Source organism: Crocodylus siamensis, chromosome 11, assembly GCF_052110815.1.
Source record: "Crocodylus siamensis isolate JL-2025a chromosome 11, ASM5211081v1, whole genome shotgun sequence".
Taxonomy (NCBI): Eukaryota; Metazoa; Chordata; order Crocodylia; family Crocodylidae; genus Crocodylus; species Crocodylus siamensis.
This window is the reverse complement of record NC_143405.1, coordinates 8,038,196-8,058,357: the sequence shown is the minus strand read 5'-3', so window position 1 is coordinate 8,058,357 and position 20,162 is coordinate 8,038,196. Positions and strand designations below refer to the sequence as shown.

The 20,162-nt window shown below is 45.7% G+C and overlaps 1 protein-coding gene across 5 annotated transcripts in view; it reads right to left on the bottom strand.

Annotated features, from left to right (window-relative positions):
• Window positions 1-20,162, bottom strand: part of RAPGEF1 (Rap guanine nucleotide exchange factor 1) — a 118,841-nt gene that overhangs the window by 67,632 nt on the left and 31,047 nt on the right. For all 5 annotated transcript variants that reach the window (XM_090021848.1, XM_090021849.1, XM_090021851.1 and 2 more), the window contains exon 2: window positions 6,006-6,145. In XM_090021848.1, coding sequence (XP_089877974.1) covers window positions 6,006-6,145 — 140 coding nt within the window. The remainder of the gene's footprint in view (window positions 1-6,005; window positions 6,146-20,162) is intronic.

Below are 20,162 nucleotides of genomic sequence, written 5' to 3'. Positions count from 1 at the left end.
TCCTCCTCCACCTGGCATGCACTAGTGCTCTGACTACCAAGCCTTACTCGGGATGTGGAGATTTGAGTTTCACTCATCCTCAGCTGATGGAGATTCAAGCCCCTTCCTGGCAAGTGCTTTAATTATCAGGGTGGGCGTACTCTTGACTCCTTCCCATCGAAGCAGTTTCATCTTGTATGGAAGAATCAACTATTTCACTAGCCAGAGACACCAGACATGCACTAGGGAGAGTGCAACTCCCACCTTGTGACTGAGGCACTCATTTAAAAGGGAGCAGTCCTGAATTCCAGTACCTGCCCCAGCACTTATTCACATACTTTATCCACAGCCTGGAGATCAGGGTACCCTCCTGGAAGTAGGAAATGAAGTGGTTTTGAGTCTACTTTCAGGACAGAATCTAGAGCGGAGAGAGAGCTACGAACTAATATTCCCTAAAGTCTACCTGCTGCATTAGGGGCTCATCCACCAAATATTTTAATCTGGGGGAGAGGTGGGTGGTCCAGTCTCATTGCTACAGGAGGCTTGAACAAGTCTCTTCTTTCAAATTTCACTTGTGGGGGACCTGCCCTAACGGTGAACTTCTGCTGGCAACAGGAGGCCAACAACTGCTGAAGTCACAAAAGCAGAAATTCCACTTGGTACAGCCATTTCCCTCTTGGGCAGTACGCGAGATGGATTTACTACTCAGCCAAACCAATAATTCCCCCCCAGCTCTCTGCTTGACTGACACATGTGGATATCATTGCATGATTCTGGAAGGTTTCCCTCAAATAATCATTACAATTGCATTATGTATGAGATGCAGTTGACCTTGAGAGAGGTACAGGGAGTGTGGAGTGTACAGCTGATGATTAGATGTGGGATATATCAACCGTTCAGTCTTTTCATAGCAACAAGCCTTAATTTAGGTTTAATCTTTTCATACTGTTGCTTCTGCTCTAGCTACGTTATCTACTGTAAGATGCGCATAGCTGGACCTGGCTCCAGGATTTAGAAGATGCATAGATACAAAATCTACTCAGTCAGGTCTGACTTTTGACATCGTGTATCTTGGGGAAATCTCTAATTTGCCAGCTTCTCTTTACACTCCATTGAGACTTGGTGATAATGACCCAAGGGCACCCTTCCTCTCCCCCCAGCAAAACTAATCAGCTGGCTACAATCTAACTAATCAATTAGCTGGAGACAGCCATTAAAATGGATTAGGACTGAGCCAGAGATCAACACTTCACAAATCACGAGGCTTGCAGTCTAAATGCTGATCCACAAGAGCCAATTTATCAAACATTACCATAAACTGAGCTGCCTTCCTACTAAGAAATTACTGTAAGTGCTTTACTTTCCTCATAATGCAATTCCAGTTCCTACATTTCTTTAAACCGCTTGTATATGCTCAGCAGATTCTTGATTTTCCCCACTTTATTCTTTACGGGAAAACAATGAAGAAACTGGCCTGCATTTTTTCCCCCCACAGGTAGATTTCGTAGACATTAGGGCTGGAAGGGACCTCGGAAGATTGGGCAGGGGGCTGGACTTAAAGGGCAGGAAGTCAGCTGGGGTCACAGGATCCCAGCAAGATAAGCTTTCAATTTGCTCTTGAAGGTGTTCAATGTAGGTGCTTGAACCACCTCCGATGGCAGGCTGTTCCAGACCTTGGGGGCTCAGACAGTAAAGAAATTCTTCCTTATGTCCAGCCTGAAATGGTCTCGCAGTAGTTTATAACTGTTCAACCTAGTCATCCCTGGGACGCTCTGGTGAACAAACGTTCCCCCAGATCCTGGTGGTCACCCCTGATAAACTTATAGGTGGCCATCAGGTCACCCCTGAGCCTGCACTTTTCCAGGCTAAAGAGCCCCATGGCTCTCAACCTGTAGTCGTAAGGTCTGTTTTCCTGACCTCTGATCATGCACGTGGCTCTTCTCTGGACTCTCACAAGCTTCTCCACATCCTTTTTGAATTGTGGAGCCCAAAACTAGATGCAGTACTCCAGCTGCGGCCTCACCAAGGCCGAGTACAAGGGGAGAATGACGTCCCGGGATTTGCTCGAGAAGCATCTATGGATGCAAGCCAGCGTTTTGGTCACTTTACTAGCTGCAGCATCGCATTGCAGGCTCATGTTCATCTTGTGGTCAATGATGACCCCCAAGTCTCTTTCTTCTGTAGTGCTAGCCAGCGTAGCACTGCCAAGCTTATAAGGATGCCGCAGGTTTTTCTTCCCAAGGTGGAGAATCTTGCATTTTTCAGTGTTAAACACCATCAGGTTTTCGTCCGTCCATTTGCTGAGCCTGTCCAAGTCAGCCTGGATCACCCGCCTGTCTTCTGGCGTGGATGCTTTGCCTCAAAGTTTGGTGTCATCGGCGAACTTGGCCAGTCTGCTCCTGACTCCAATGTCCACATCATTAATGAAGATGTTGAACAATATGGGTCCGAGGACAGAGCCTTGGGGGACCCCACTGGTCACAGGACACCATGATGACTGACTGCCATCAATAACAACCCTCTGGGCCCACCATGGAGCCAATTTCCCAGCCAGCACATCATGGTGGACCTAAGACCACAATTGGCCAGTTTCACCAAGAGGTGATCATGGGATACCAAATTGAAGGCTTTTTTGAAGTCAAGATATATGATATCAATCTCTTCTCCCTTGTCAAAGTTGGCTTTTCTGAAGTCAAGGATTTCTATGTTGCTGACTGACTTGCCAGCTTTTCGGCAGATGGCGAAGGTGATCAGTTCGTGGTCACTGTCACCCAGCTTCCCATCCATCACTAGGTTGCTGATTAGGTCATTCCCTGTAGCCAGTACCAGGTCGAGCAGCGCTTTGCCTCTCGTTGGCCCATAGACTTCTTGAGTCAGGTAGAGGTCATCCACGCACGAGAGGGTCTCCAGTCGTCCACTCTGGTCGCCGATATCAGCTTGCAGGGACATGTAGCTTTCCTTCACATAGAGAGCTACACCCCTGCCCCTTTTATCTACTCGATCCCTCCTGTACAGGGTATAGCCATCTATACCCGAGGTCCAACGATGGGGAGTCCCACCAGGTCTCCGTTAACTCAATGACGTCATAATTATTTGCACTGAGCAGGAGGACGAGCTCCTCCTGCTTATTCCCCAAGCTCCTGGCATTTGTGTACAGGCAGGCAAGTGTTCCCTTAGGGGCTCTTGCCTTGCCCACAGATTGTACCAGGGCTGGGGCAAGGATGGGCTCCCTTAAGTGTCTTGGCCTGCTGGCTTTGCAAGGGTTGCTCAGCGGGCCAGCAGTGGCAGTAGTCCCCCCATCCCCCAGCAGGCTTAGTTTAAAGCCCAGTGGAGCAGGTCAGCCAGTCTGGCTGAGAAGAGCCTCCTCCCCAGGGGAGAGAGGTGGAGGCCATCTCTTCCCAGCAGCTCGCTGCCTCTCTCGCCAAAGGGTGGGCTGTGGTCATGGAAGCCAAAGCCTTCCCGATGACACCAGCGTCGCAGTCTTTGGTTGACTACGTGGATCCTCCTCTCCCTTCTCAGCCCACAACCCGAGACTGGGAGGATCAACAAGAACACCACCTGTGCCCCCAGACCCTTTAGCCCCGCTCCCGAATCCCTGTAGCACCTCATGACCCAGCTGGGTGTGCTCCGAGCCGTGTCATTGGTGCCCACATGAATAAGGAGCATAGGATAGTGGTCTGTGGGCTGGAGGAGCTTTGGGATCTTCTCTGCAATGTCCCAGATGCGGGCCCCCGGGAAGCAGCAGACTTCCCGGGCTAAGGGGTCAGGGTGACAGATTGCCCCCTCACTCCCCCTCAGGATGGAGTCTCCTAATTTCAGTAGGTCGTAAGCTGTTTGCCATCAGATACCAGTTAAAAAGAAACACTACGGCACTCTCAGCATGCATGCTAGTGATTCTGTCAATAAAAATAGTGTAAATTCCTCCCCAATAAATAGCATATGGACAACAGGAAGATGCACTCTATTAGTGCACTGAGTTGGTCCCTATGTATTAAGTTTACATGTCATCCTATAATCGCCTTAAAATTAATATGACCTCTTCCAAGAGAATTTTTAATAAAAACAACAGCCTGTGCTCTGTTGTTAGGCATGTTTTGCTCCCTAGATTTTGGATGCTTGTACACTAAAACTTAATATTCTATTAGAGCTCTCTCTGTTAGCTTCTATTCCCTCTGCTTCATTTGCCAAGAAAAAGACTCAGCTGAAGTAAAAAGAAGAAACAAAATTTTTGGACTTTTCTCCAAATACTGCTTTAACAGGCCCCTCAAATTCAAAGTTGCACCCCAGAATTCAGTGTCAAAGCCCCAACCTTAGCAGACTGGTCGCATCAGCACAAGGAAAGCCCTCATTGAAATGGAAGCCGAGTACAGCGATTCACTGCTGCCAACTGCATTTCTTCCCCACTGAAACGTGGTAGGTTACTGCTTTAGAAAACAGCGGTGTAGGTTGTAGCCGTGTTGGTCTAAGGACATAGGCAGATAAGGTGCTTTGGGTGAATCTGATATCTTTTATTAGACCAACTTAAATAGTTGGAAAACAATTATTAAGCAAGCTTTTGGGTTCAAAAACCCGAAGAGCACACACCAACTGCTGAAACTTCCTTAGCCTGACGAAGGATTTTTGAACCCAAAAGCTCACTTAATAATTGTTTTCCAACTATTTAAGTTGGTCTAATAAAAGATACCAGATTCACCCAAAGAACCTTGTCTGCTTTAAAAAACAGCATTTGGATTTGATTCTTCTGCACTGCTGTGTTAGAGGTTTCTTTAATATCTATGATTTGGGTTGATTTACAAGTTCTGGGCTCTACACCGCCACACTTGTATGTCATTTAGTCGTCGTCCCAGGAAGGAAGCTCTTGAGGATAGCTGTAAAGAAGCTGCCTTCTCGGTGGTTCACCTCTCTCAACAAGACCACTTACAGGTCAGACTCAGGAACCCATGTTTTTTTTCCTTTGCTCTCTGAAAGAAAGTTCTTTTCCAACCCTGCAAGGAGCATGAAGATCCTTCTAATTTTCTATCATTCACAATTCAACCCCACAGTGATGGGCACGACTCCCTTTTGGGGCCAACATGAATGCTCTATAGCTGTATCAAGTACCCCTCTTCCTAAGACACAGGCACATAGTCTCCATTGCAAAACCCAGGCTAGGATTTGAATGCCAGAGTCTTCCACACCGTGCTACCAGGAGGCCTCCAAGTTGAGCAACAGGCCATAATACAAAGGGTAGAATTACTTAATATTATTTTCATACTGCACGAGTCCACTCAGCAATCCTCACTAGGAGTAAGCTACATGAGTTTGTATGGTTATTGTGGTACTTTGGATTGACCCCTAAAATCAACTACAGGGAGAAGAGAGGTTGCAGGTTACCACAAGAAACCTCAGTTGTTGGCTGAAAACTGGAAATCTAAACCTTGTTAGAGGTAAGTGTTTCCGTTTGCCTAATCAGGTCAGAAGAGGGGTGGAGATACAGGGGCAAAAATTTATGTTTTAAGAGAAGCAAACTAAAGTCTCATAGGGCTTGAAATAAAAAATAAATAAAAGAAAAAGATTGGACTTGAGGAAGGGTGTGCAGAAAGTCAGCAGCTGTTTGAATACTTGTTTGACTCTCCCTGTTGAGGTCATCAGAGACTGAGCACATCTTTGGACCAGTTCCCCAAAACCAAGCACAGATTTGGAAGTTGTAAGCATAACCCTTGGGCGTATGTGTGGGGAGGGGTTGTCAAGCCCAAATGTCACATTCCATCCTGAGTCACTTAAAGGCTCATAGAAGGAGCACTCAGGCTCTCAAAAAGGAAAAAGTTACATGCATTGACTGATCCTGCTTCCTGTAACCTATGCTAAATGATCCCCTGTGAGGGTTCTTCTGGGGCACATCTCTGAAGAGCCCTTGCACATCTCTTTGGAGGAAACAGCTCCACACACACTACCAACCAAGCCAGTTTCAAAAGACAATCCAGACTACCCAAGCAGGCAGGAAGTTGGCAAGACTGCAGCCAAGAACATGCCACTCATCTGCTTACTTTGTTCACGGTCTTCTCTGGCGTTTTCACCGGTGGCTCAGCCTGTTTGCCTTTCTTTGACGGCGTCCGCTTTATTTTTGGTGAATGAAACTTGTCCATCAGCTTCATGGTGAATGAAGAGAGATGAGAGCGCTGAGAATCTGAAAAGAAGCATAGAGATGAATTATGAGATGGGGGTATATTTGCCTGGGGCGGGCTAGTGGCGCTATCAACCTATCTACGGGGGCAGACTCCAAAACACAGAGTAGGCCTGGTAAATGTACGGGGTAGGGACAGGACCAGAACACGTGAAAGCCAGTCATCACTCACCACCCCTTCTCATCCCACACACAGCTATTGTGAAAGGCAGACAGATGAGCAATGGGGCTGCTCTTCTTCCATTATTTAATGAACCAGGTAGTGATATTGCCTCCAATTATTTCCTATATAGTACTTTTCCTCAGTAGGTCTCAGAGAGGTAAATCATTATCCCTATTTGGCAGACAGGGCAACTGAGCCTGAGAAACCACCTGACTTGCCTGCAATCACCCAGTAGGCTCACGACAGAGTGAGGAATAGTGCTGTGGTCTCCTGAGTGCCAGGCTGATACTGAACTCACCAGGAAACACAGTCTTTAGTGCTTTTTGGTATGACGAGTCTGACCCAAGTTGTTTCGACGCTGACACTGGGTCTCAGCTCAAAAAGAACCATGAGAAGGCAAGTCTGCTTCCATATCGGTCACTCTTACAGAAGTTTGATTAGAGAACTGAGTAAAGCAATATCCTCATAGAAGAACACACTTCTGTTCGGGGAAAGCAAATCAAGTGTTTTTGAGCTTTGTGAGCATCTGAAAAAGGAAGACTTCCAAAGGTCTACAGTCCTGTTCCTTACAGATTTGCTGTTGGGATATTTTTTTACTGTTCAGCTCTGAAGCTAAATAAAACTGCCGAACAGTGAGCAAGCTGGAGGGTATTTTAAGCGGCAAGTTGGTGACCAAGAAAACTGCGCTGGCAGGCAGTGGACTTGCCCTCAGGATCACTGTTGGTAGAAGCAAACGCCTCCCCTTAACCTTCCCTCATGCTGGGAATGGACTGCCCAAGTAAGAGAGAGACGTTCCCACGTAGGTGCTGCTGCAGGTTGACTTCAAATAAGCAGATTTGACTCAGCAGACTCTACCACTCGGCAGCTAAATATCACAAAGCCACGTTAACGCTGCTCCACGTTCACCAAGTGCTAACCACAGTGTGGGGGAAGGAGCCTCCCACGCTTTCTTCCTTACATTCATTACTAGCCCTGTTGACTAAATCACATCAAACTCCCTCCTCGTCATGCCACCTTCACTAGAGGCAGCTACACCAAATAAAAAGATACTTTAGGTTAAATTTTTACAGGCCTTAAGCTCTGTGGTCACTGGTTATATCTGGGCAAGAGAAGAAATCGCATTCCTAGCAGCTACCTTCGATCAGTATTTAATCCGAACACAAACGTCTTGTTCCACAAAATGTGGAAAGGCCACTGTCGGGCTGAAAATAGCGGTGGCTGTATAAAAATAAGCTTTTACTAAGCCTGAGATCAAGAGCAACACCTCAAAATCTTACAGCAGAAACAGACTGGAGCACACACACGCGTGCACTTCCTCTAGCATTTGTCAGCGAAGTGTTATAGGTGAGCCTGTAACTGCTAATGACCAAACGCAGAGAAGGGAACAACACACCCAGTAAACCTGGTTAGTCGATGCCTCTTTTTGCAAGCTAATAAAGTCACAAGGAAAAAAAAAGCCAGCATAAAGAGTGAAAAGGAAACTTTGGTACTGAAATATGCAGATTTGGTTTTTAAAAACAGGATCCAAAATCAGGTGCTGAACTTTATTTACTGCAGTATGAAAGCAAAGACGCTACTGTAGGCACTTAAATCCAGATGCAAGCACTTGAATAAAAGTGGACTGTCAAACTCAGTAAGCACGTCCAGCCCCCATTCATTTCACCAAGTGGTCAGTGCCTCCAAAAATCAAGTCCCTGTTATCAAGCACCTAATCCTTAGAAGGCCAAATCTGACATTTTGGGGTTTTAGATACTAATGTAGGTAGGAAAAGTTAAAACAGAAGATTTTTTTAAACACTTCCATGGACCCATTTTATGGCACAGGAGGCATCTTTCAACTTCCTCTCTCTCTTTCCATATACCAGTAAGCTTGATCAACACTGGAAGTAAAGAAGAAAAAAACAATTGCCAATACACAGCAGTGTGAGCACAAGAAATGTAACTGATTGAATCAAATCCATGTTCAGGTTTCAAGAAAAGGCAGTAAGACGACAGCGCCCTTCAGCCGAGACTCATGCACTAAGCTTATTAACAGAAAGGGATGGCTGTTGGTACCTTTTGTTTGCTAAAATGAGATTCATGGTGCTTTAAACTCCGATACACATTAAAGAACTTAAAAATCTAATAGCTGATAGAAAAAGTTATTAATAGGAATGTTTGCCTGAAAAAGTGAATGCTTTTAAAAAAACAAAATCACCTACTTTGACTAATTTCCTTATGTCTGAGGTCAGTATGTTATGGCATCATGCCTGTGGAAATGAACAAAACGTTACTCACAGGTCAGAGCTTCAGCTGGGAAGTTAGCAGCAGAAAAAGTAAACTCCTGCTTAAAACAAAAATGAATGGACAACCGGATGTAGCCTTATGCCAAGACTGATACAGGGAAAAATTTCTAACTGTAGAGCAGGTTGGCGGACTAATTCTCTACTTGAACATTTCTTAAAAGTTTCCCATGTGCTGCTGTCAGCTGCTATTGAATTCCACAGAAGAGGGAAAGACTACAAATCATTGACCCTTGCAGACAAAACCAGGCACGCATCAATTGACCTCCTCCAAAATATCACTCACAGCAGCTGGCATCCTGACTTAGCAACAACTTGCGTCAATGCTTTGCGTCCATGGGGGGGCTTCTAACTTTTAAAACCTTGTAGGCCCCACAGAGTGCTCAACGTTGCTGCTGATAGCAATTCCTGGCAGTTGCAAGAATGCATTCGCTCTCTATTTTTGCAGAGGCACCAGTTGTATCTCCTTTGCACATGCACACGTGCCAACAGAAGGCATAGCTCAGTCTTAAAAAAAAAAAAAACCAAACCAGGCACATATTGAAATTGCAATAAAGAATCCAGATGGAAAAGGATGTTAGTGGCTATAGATGGCACTGTGGTTTCCTCCAACACTCATAGGAGAGGACCGTATTTGACAAAGCTGCACTTCTTAAGTTCAGATGACGTTTAGTGCGTGCATCCTCTCAAGATGCCCTATTTAATGATCGTAAACAGTGCAGCTCATTAGTATTTTGACTTTTCATCTTAAACAAGTGTCTTTCTCTAACCCAACTGTTTACACGATTATATTGCATTTGCCTTTAAAATAATGGATGACTCTACACATTTTCCTAACGAGCCTGGGTGGGTGGGTGTGGGTGTGGGGGGGGCCAGGGATTATAAAACAAAGAGCAGTAACAGGTAGGAAAAAAATACTCTGACTCTAAGGGAAGTCACCTGGCAAGGCTTTTAGAAACTCAAGCAAAAGCTACTGGAAAAAGTTTAGCTGCGTAGGACTCAACTAGGTCTTGATCGGCTTTCAAAAATCCATTTTCCCTTACACCCTACAGTGCTGAGTTTCTGCAGCTCTCCAGTAACGGCTCAAAGAGAAGAGCAGGCACTTAAGCATTTTAATGGTGTGCCTTGAAGAGCAGGAAACTAGGCTAAAAGGCAGCAGAGGGAGGATAAAACGCTAACCTCCTACACCTTGCTTGCCTATCTACGCTACATAAGCTAGTTGAAATGCTTGAATCTCACTGCTGCTTCTGCAATATCTGCTAAGTATCACAGGCTGTGCTAGGTGCTCCATCCCTTCCAAATGATGGCAGGATATTGCACTTGTCTCCTTTAGAGCACCACCATCACTGACTTCTTGAACTTTTTACTTTCCCTTTTGGGGCATAGGAATGGGCATTTGATACTCTGGGAGAGATGGAGGGTTCAAACTGATGCAAGGCTAGAGGGAAATGGCAGGATAACAAAGTTGAATAGAAATTAAAGGGGAAAAAATAATCAAATTAAAGGGTTTCTGTTCCCAAAGGAACTGCTGATTTTCCATCCGCTCACACCGAATCTGCCTAAATGTTTCATAGATGCTCAGGTTTGAAATAAAACCCTTCCAAAATTGTTTGCTGTGAAGAGCATTTGTGCCCCTCAGTTTCAGACTGGAAGTTTTAATATGTCAACCTTTTCACTGCTAATTCCCACCTCCTTTGAAAAAGAAATCTTGCTCTGTTGTGTTTGAACGCGCTCCAGCAGTTGAGTCACAGGCTTGCAGAAGTTTAAAGACTTGTCTCCCCTACATTGGCACGTGTCTGTGCTCCGACCACACACAATATGAGAAAGCTCACGCAACAGGATCATGCTGCGTCCCCACTACCACGTGCAAGGGGAGCACATTACAGCGCCCTGCCCTTTCAACGTCTGGCAGGTATCACAGCACAGTCTGAATGGGCAAGGCAGCGCAAGGTGACACCTTAGCACATGGGCGGACAGGCAATACCACTACCTTGAACACACTTGTATGCTGGCAAAATTAAATCCGATGAAGAAAGAACTGTTGATTTTAAACCACCACGGATTAAGAGGTGCAGCAGAAGGCAGAAATAAAATCAGCCTATACGCTTCATGAAGTTATGAAGCAACAAAGTCCTCCTGCTTTAACTGTACCAGAAGGAGAGAGGGAAAAATTCATAATCAGCCAAAAACATTCAGCTGCTGGCGAACTCCATCCATTTCACCAGACGGTAGCTTCAAGTTAAAATGAAAGTTCAACCGATTGATCACTGAAGACCTCTCCACTCCAGCCTCCTCCCACGGAGCATGAGAAAAGTGCTGTCAGAAGATCATTTAGCAAGAATATTTAAAAAAAACAATTCTATGTATCAGAAATAGTCCAAAACAGGTATAGGATTTTTAGAGGTGTTGGTGGCAGAAATTAATCATCCAGACAATCAGACGGGACCAGCAGAAACTTGCAATTAAAATGTTCTACTTGTCTAGCAACTGAATCAAATCAGGCAGACAGCTACTGCTAAGACAGACACACATGCTCTTCTGAGTTTGCAACTGCAGAAAACCTTTAAAAAGGTTCATATTCAGCCTTCCATTTCAAGTCTGGGGTAATGTTTAAAATTCAACAGTTTTTAAACATAAAACTATTCATGAGATGAGTTTTTTTAAAAGCCAGTCATGGTTGCTTGAAATACATTTTTAAGGCCTGCCTAATAAAAACAGAGAAATCTTTCCCGATTCAACCACAGAGGCAGACTCTGAAATAAATTACGCAGTGATGCTTTACTTGAGAGGTAGCTCAAATATCTGGAGATGACAAAAGCAAGTATCAAGGTTTCAGTCGATCCCTGACCGACAAGAAGCCTGAGAGTGCCCAAGCAAAAAAGCTAACTTGGCTTTCCCCCTCCAAACTGAACTTTTTCCCCTCCACCCCCACAAAATGACAAGTGGCAAAAAACAAACCCCAGCCTTTCAACACTCAATGAAAAGCAAACATTAAGCTTTGCAGAGCTGTTGCTATAATCCCAAACTCAAACGATTTCTTCCACACATGCAAAGCATTTTAGAGAAAGGAACAGGTTGGGCTGCCTGAGAGGCCACTAATTTAAGGATCCTCAGGATAAACATAGAAAAATCTGATTCAGACTTGGGGCCAGGGGGTAGTATAATGCACATGGCTTGTGGTACAACGGGAGCAGGGGGAGAGATGAACGTTACATGACACTTGACTTGAAGGCTTGTAGCTACCTATTCTCACAGCCTTGATGATTGAGAAGAAGAAATGAAGTTCCTCAAGATACCAGTACCCCGAGGGAGACTGTAAACAATTGAGGAGGATGAACACAAAGAAGGGCCATGCGCATGATTAGAGGTCTGGAGAGCAGGTCATATGAGGGCTGTTGAGCCTGGAGAAGAGAAGACTCAGAGGGGACTTGGTGGCAGCCTATAACAGCGTTCATCAGGGCCTGGGGGAGCATCTGTTCACCAAGGCACCCCAAGGGAAGACAACAGACAATGGGCACAAACTGGGTAAACCTTGAAAAGTGTCTTGGACGCCCACCTTGCTGGGATCACCTGACCCCAGCAGTCTTTCCCGTCCAAGTGCAGGGGGACTGGACCCGATGATCTTGTAAGGTCCTTTCCAGCCCCTAATATCTATGAAACACAAAGTTTTCTGTCCACCCTCAACAGCTCCACCCAGCTTTTCCTCAGTCTGTGAAGGAAACTGCTTACAGTCATATTCCCTTCCAAGATCACCAGAAATGGAATAATTACAAGGTGTACTGCTTACGTGGTGCTTTCCATTCTCAAAGGACTGTGGAAATGGCAAAACAGAATCAGAAGACACATTTTGAACCTGCAAATCCTCCACTCCTCCTTCAAGGGCCTACAACAGTACCATGGACCCTTACACATAAGACAGTTTTCCCCAGCTTCTGCCACTAGCCAGAGGAATGGTGGCAAACAGCAGTCATCAAAAAATGAGGGGAGGGCAGGGGAGGAACCAGAAGCAGATTTTAAAATAAAAAGCTAAGGAGGGTCCTACACACACACTCTAACTTTGCATCGTAGGCAGAGCTGCTTTAATCTGCCTGGGGGTCTCTGCAGGGAACATGTGAGTTGAGAGCTGCCAGGTTTCGAAGGGAGCCGTGGAGCAGGAGCCACTTTACAATTCAAACAATAGCACTGGAGTGTTAAAGGAACTTTTCCCTTGAACATCACGTCATCTTCTCAGCATCCAGGCCTTGGAAGCAGGAAGACCGGCTGCCCCTGCTCTTTCTTGGCAGTGTAGCGAGTGAGCATAAACCAGGGAACATTAATGATGTGCGATGACAGCATACAAACTTCTATGGAAAAAAGGAGGCTCAGTTCCCTCCTCAGCTGGCCAGGCAACACTCAGTGACTCACAGGCTTCATTATTTTTCATGTAGCCCTCAGGGGCCTCCAGAGGAAGCAAAACATTTTTATTTGTCAGAAAACACATTTGATTTTGATTCCCCCCCTGCAAGCAACCATGAATGAGCCATCTCCAGCTGCATGACCCTCGTGTGGAAAAGAGCTCACAGCGTGTGCAAGGAAGCTGAGGGCTGGACAGGCAGCAGAGCCCACCGGCTCAGCCACGTCTTTTGGCTGCAGTGAATGGGACGGGATGATAATCAAAAGCATTCAGGGACATTAGGGTTCGGATGTCCCCTAGACTTGCTTGCCAAAAGACCAGGGAGTAAGCCAGGGGAAGGCAAAAAAAGCAGTCCCCCATTGCTACAATTTGGATAGATGAATTTCCCACATTTAGGGAAACCCATGGGGGTCGGCCTACCCAGAGTGCAATGGGCACATGAGAACCACTGCAGGGAAATTGCAGGGGTCAGCATGTCCAGGGGGCAAGAGACAGGCCTCACCCTGGGGCAGCCACCTTATTGATCATGGTATCTCCACTGCCAGGCATGTAGGATGCCTGCTACAGATCTGGGGAGTATCTGAAGCCCCAGACCAATGGGTCTGGGAAGGAGGATACTTTCCCAGTGGTAGAGCCACACAGACTTGAACAACTGAGCTCTGCTCAGTCAAAATTTGGAACCTGGCTACTGGGCTTTGCCCAATACAGTAGGGCCGATTTGGCCCTTGAAACTAAATTTTAAAAAAATATTGTCAAAAGCATTCATTTTACAGGGGTATAGGTTGTAGCTGTGTTGGTCTAAGGATATTTATATAAGGGTATTTATACCCAAAAGCTTGCAAAGAAGAATTTTTCCAACTATCTGAATTAGTCTAATAAAAGATATCAGATGTACCCAAATAACCTTGTCTTCATTTTATGGCACATTCATTTTGCCATAACCTTCCAGCCCTTCAACTTTCTATTCCTCTTTATGCAGTTGCAAGTTGCCAAGCTGCGAGAAAGAGACGGCGATCCAAAGCAAGCAGTGGATTACCAGCATCCAACCGCCTCATGCTTACTGAATATTCTTCTTTTTGCCTGAAGGACTGCATCAGCGATTGCTTTCCTTACATCTGAAGTGGTAGGAAGACAGTGGCCATCACCGTGCACAGCACCCTACCCAATAGGTTGGGATAGGCGATAAAGTACAAGTGAACATGCAGGGGAAATTTAGACAGGCATAATGTAACTACACAAATCTGAACTGAGCCAACATATGAGGGCTTCTTTCTGAAAGGGCTCTTCATGGGTGAGAAGGGATCAGGGCCATAGCTTTCTACTTCACCTGAAAGAGCACTACCAGTACATGTGGTTTGATATCAACTTGCAAGAAAGGATGTCAGGGGATGTTGGCATGCTAGAAGGGAGGAATAGGCTGCAATCGGACCTAGACAGGTTACAGGGGTGGGCGGAGGAGAACAGGATGAGATTCAACACCGACAAGTGCGAGGTGCTGCACCTGGGGAGGAAGAACCAGCACCATACCTACAGGCTGGGATCTCCCTTCTCATCAGGGCAGAGGCAGAAAAGGATCTGGGGGTCATCATTGATGCCAAGATGAACATGGGCTGGCAGTGTGGGGACGCGATCAGGAAGGCCAACCGCACCTTGTCGTGCATCCACAGATGCATCTCGAGCAGGTCCAAGGAGGTGATCCTCCCCCTCTATGCGGCACTGGTCAGGCCGCAGCTGGAGTACTGCGTCCAGTTCTGGGCGCCGCACTTCAAGAGGGATGCAGACAACTTGGAAAGGGTCCAAAGGAGGGCCACTCGCATGATCGGGGGCAGCAGGGCAGGCCCTATGAGGAGAGGCGACGGGACCCGAACCTGTTCAGCCTCCGCAAGAGACGGCTATGGGGGGATCTAGTGGCCTGTTACAAACTAGTCCGAGGGGACCAGCAGGAATTGGGGGAGTCCCTGTTCCCCTGACCACTACCAGGAGTGACCAGAAATAACAGTCATAAGCTGGCAGAGGGTAAATTCAGATTAGACATCAGGAGGTGCGACTTCACTGTCAGGGCAGCTAGGATCTGGAACCGACTTCCAAGTGAAGTGAAGTGGTGCTGGCTCCTACCCTGGGGGTCTTTAAGAGGAGGCTAGATGAACACCTTGCCAGGGTCATTTGACCCCAGTACCCTTTCCTGCCCACGGCAGGGGGTTGGACTTGATGATCTGCTCAGGCCCCTTCCAACTATGAAACTATGTTATTTATTGAACCATTAGCAAATCTTCATCTAGCATCTGGTCAGTCTTTGGCAATTTCCCATTGAAACACTGGCTTTGAACCGCGTCACAAGCCTGCGAGGGAAATAAGAGCACACAAGTGCCAATGTGATTCATGCCTCCTGTGTGCTGGCAACGTTGAAACACAGCAAAACGTGAGTCAAGCGATCTCCAATGTCAAACCCATTGGTGCGGTTTGTGCCTTGGTGCCCAAACTGATCCCCAAAACAAACAAGCTTTCCAATGCTGCCCTGTTTCTAAGGCACTCATTCTGATTCTTGACTGAAAACCCCCTCAAACAGCAAATGCCCAGCTGTGAATTACTTAGAAAACAGCTTTGAATGCAGAAATTACAATGGCAGATAGGGAACCTGGATTTTTGCTTTGTTCACCCAATGTGACTTAACACGCGGTTCCTCAGCACTCTCCTGGCAGTCCTGAAGCTTTATGAGGATACAGTCAACAGATGACACAGTGATGATTCAAACACGAAAAAATAAAGCCCTACAGGCTCAAATGTGCAGGCGCGCACAGTCTCACAACTGTGCAAGGAAAACTTTGAGGTAGAAGGATGATGGCACATTGCACACTAGCCAAGCAAAGAGCCATGATGCAGCATTCATTGCCAAGTTCCTTCCACTTGCAACACCTTCTTACTTTCCTTTAATGCATTTATTTACAACAGGGGTGCTCCACCCCCATTCCATGGTGCTCTGTGACATCCAGCTCGTGGGGATCCCCCACCCTCCAAAAATCATTGGCTAGGCAGCTAATTGCTGAATTTCCGGACCCCTGGTGAACCCTGCAAACTGGATAGCATGACCCAGGATGCTAGATTGGGTATGCAGGGCTGATCAGGATGACACACGGTTGACCGGGGCAGTGGAGACTCCATCCTAGAGCACAGAGCTCGATCCAGCCTGCTGCAGACCAACCCTGAGCCACTCACCCAGCCCATGGGGAGCAAATGTTTGCGCATCCCTGATTTTGAGCATTCCCCTATTGCATGGTTTAGGTTCAGGCACACTGTTTCAGACAAAAGATTATAACCTGATGTTGCTGGAGCTGTTTATCTGTCTCCAAGGGGACGGAATGATGTCATTGGTGCTCTCTGCAACAGCAATCAGAGCTGCTGTATTTCCAGCGCTTCAGGGAATAACATAATTGCTAACAACCTGCCCAGAGGTTCAGCAGCTCAGATGCAAGGTAGCAAAGGCGAATCCTTCAGTTCACAGATGCCCTGAAGCACCAGCTTCATCAGCAATCTCAATGCTCTCATCCTCGGTGAGTAGCCTCAGCTCTCATTCACCAGGGGATGGGAACGAGGTGAATTGGTCTTACAGTTATAATACATTTATTAGTTGCTTCAGAAAGAGCAGTACTATCTTAAGCCATTTTTATTCCCACCTCAAACTGCAATCTCTTTTACATCTGGGATTTGTTGTTTTTTTTTAAATCAAACTGCAAACTCCTCTTTTAATTGGATGTGCAGGTATTTTGATAAGATTCTGCAAGGCATGCACCCAAAACATATTCCCATGCTAATGCACACCCTCCTCTTAAATAAAACCAATTTGCTCCCACGTGTCTTGTTCATTCCACATTCAAATCTCAAGTCCATTGAGTCTGACTTCAGCTCCCAAACGCTGCTCCATCCAAAAAGTGAAACCTCCCTTTCCACAAGCAGGTTAAAAAAAGAAACAACTCTTTTGGAAAGAAGCCTCATTTGCCACTGCTATTCTGATTAGCAGTCTGTTGTGCTAATGACAAAAATATTGATATTTTGTTCCATGGGATGAAATCCTCCCTTGTCTGCCCTGTTCTGCTACAACCCAGCTGGAATTCACATTTAGAGAGCAAAAAGGAACAGGAGAAAATCAAGAGCCAGATCAGCACCCTTCCCCGGAGCCACAGCACAACCTGAACACAGATTTCCACAGTTTCCTGCTCAACGAAGGAAGGCAACAAAGCAATGCGTGGTGGGAGGACTATGCAAATCAGTCCGGGAGCTAGCTTTGAAGAACTGTTAAACTGATGCCCCAAGGGATCAGCTATACTTCTCCATGTACACAGACACCAGCACACATGCAAAATGATACTCCAGGCGAGCAGGTATGATATTTCTGATGCAATCAGTCCAGGACTGGGTGCTACGTCCTTCTTGCTCTACTCAGCCAAAGGTCAATCTGCTGCAGACAGTAGCCTTCATTTGATGCCCTATTCTATAGCTGATGCAAACCCAGTTTCATTGCCTGCCTACAGGGGCTAGGAAATTCTAGTCTCTTATAAGCACATGTTGAAGTAACATCCTCTGCAGCAGTGAAAAAATGTTAACTGAAAAGAACAGACCAAGGCAGAGAGGAAATACTAGCCTCCATCTCTGTTCGTTGTAGGATTAGCACTAGTCTGGACCATCACGTCAAGAAACACAATGCTTTTCATAGAGTCCATGATACATACACGTGCCTTTATGCCACCATATAGAAAATTAAGAGTTGACATTTAACCTACTAAACCATTATTTGTGACAACTCAATTTTTTTTCATCTGCTCACTGCTGAGCTGGAACTGACCTGGTTTTCTCTGGTCATAGTTAATTTGCAATAAATGTCTTGAAAAGAGGAAGCTCGCTTATGAAAACCAAATTTGAGGAGCAAGCTCTTTAGAAAAAGGATTCGGAAGGATGGGCTTTGAAGATTTACAGAAACAAAGGCATGAACCTCTATCAAGATGGACTGATCTCAGCAAAAACAGGTCATCCAGCTAGTTAAGTGTTGATCATACAGAAGCTGACAAGTCAAACCTTTGAGGACTTGAGTCATGACAACGGAGAGAAACAGTCATAACTGTTACGACTCAAGTCCTCAAAGTTTTCAGATTCAATGAAAAAACATTACAAAGAAGCCATTTGCCCCTCTTTAAAAATCATCATTTGTCAGTTTAGCAATGCACCAAAATACTACAAAACAGGTGTTGAACAGTCGTGTTTCCTTAAAACCCTGTTTCGCCATTGTAAGTGGAGCCCCACAAAGGGAAAAAGCAATGGTACTTCTTTTACTGCCCTAATTATAACTGGTCTCCAGCAGTTACAGTGAAATCCAAGACCAGTCCTCACAGACAAGATTAATACTGGGCTCTAGCAAAGAGCAGTCTCTGGTTTCTAATTTACCTCCAACCTGCCAGTGCAAGAAGTTTTCTCCAACGCCCGGGAATATAACACAGGAATGAACATGCTTTAAAATTAACAACAGTTAATGGGTGGGGATTAAACAGAAATAAATTAAGGTCTATACTTTAGAAGAATACAGTTGATTGTGATCTCAGAACCCATTTACATTTCAGCTGGAAACACTTCTTTGACTATTTAATGAAGTGTGGCAAATTAGTGACGATTCCAGTGGGACTCAGGCTAACTAACAGCTGTATCCTTCCCTTCCCTTTTATTTTGCAACCACAATTTCAGAAGTACTATGGCAGGTTTCAAGAGTGAAACCCTTGAACGCTTGGCAAATGTTCAGTAATAATATCATCCAACACAGGATAGGGGAAGGTCCTGGAGCCACTCCTGCCCGCTACAGTCCAGTTATGTGTGGTGCCAGGCTCAGCCAGGGACAGCAGCAATAGCAGGAGGGTTCCCTTCCCCAGCACCTGTCCCCAAGCTGTCAGCAGGGGGACCAGCATAGAGGAGAGGTCTATATGCTGCCGCTGCCACTGTCCCTAGCTAAGCCCAGCTCTACAGGCAGCCAAGCTGAAGCAGACGGGAGAGGCTCTGGGAAATTCCTCCATAATCTGAGTTGTGGAGATTCCCCAACCCTCAGGACAGCTGGAAGGCAGCAGGAGAGGTGGGCAAGGGAAAGAGGGGGAGGGAAGGGAAGGAGAGTGGACATGCTGCTGAGCACCAAGGGGAGGGAGGGAGAAATTGTTACTGGCTTCAGGGGCTGAAAAATAAAGTCCTTGGCTGTTGCTCCCATGGTATGCTTGACTGAAAGGGTGAGGCAGGGGAAGGGTGCATCAATGCTACTCCCCCTCCCCCTCCCCCCTGCACCCCGTTCCACCATTATAACTACATATTACTTCTTAAAAAGAAAAAAACAACTAAATGAAGAGAACATTTAGGTTGCAGTCCAGTGCTCAAAAGTTGTAGCAGGAGCCAGGATTAAGGTTACCTATGCTCTTTGTATCCTCTCTACCAGATGTGTCCATTATGGTACAATGCAGATGTGATGATGTGCTATTTTTTCCCACAAGACTTCTGTACTATCCCTTACAACAACCACTTAGGTCTTTTGTTCAATCAACCTGGGTACATCCTGGTATATCTATGTGCAAGCATCATTAAACAGCCAGAATTTGTTTGATTTCTAAGGTATTTAATCATAAAGGCAAGCTGAACAGTATAGGAATATATTACATACATTACTGAATTTGTAGCATTGCAAAAGGACCATCTTCTTAGCCTGGTATATAGCCCTGATTACAAAAAAGGCCAGCATCCAGCCGCTGCCCATACATGTAACAGCACACGTGACATACAAGACAAAAGACTGGAAGCATGATCCATAAATGTATTCCTTTTCCCTACATAGCAAATCCCTTAGGAAAACCAAAACACATACTGTAGGGATGCAGCCTTTACATTCAAATGGTTTACTGGCATTTATCATTAAGATTTCCACAGGAATCGATGGTGTGAAACAAGGGTCACCTTCCAGGTTGCAGTTGAAGCCAAAGTCTCCTTGCAGCAAATTATTCATTTGATGGTTTGAATTTGTCTTTCCTAAACTAACAGTCTGACTTAGAATCTCCCCTGGGGAAAAAGATGATAAACAAGATTTCTTCCCTATATTATCAAAATTTTCCAGGTAACAACCCAAAATCACACATATAGTTCTGGGATAAGATCCAGCCACAGAGAAGAG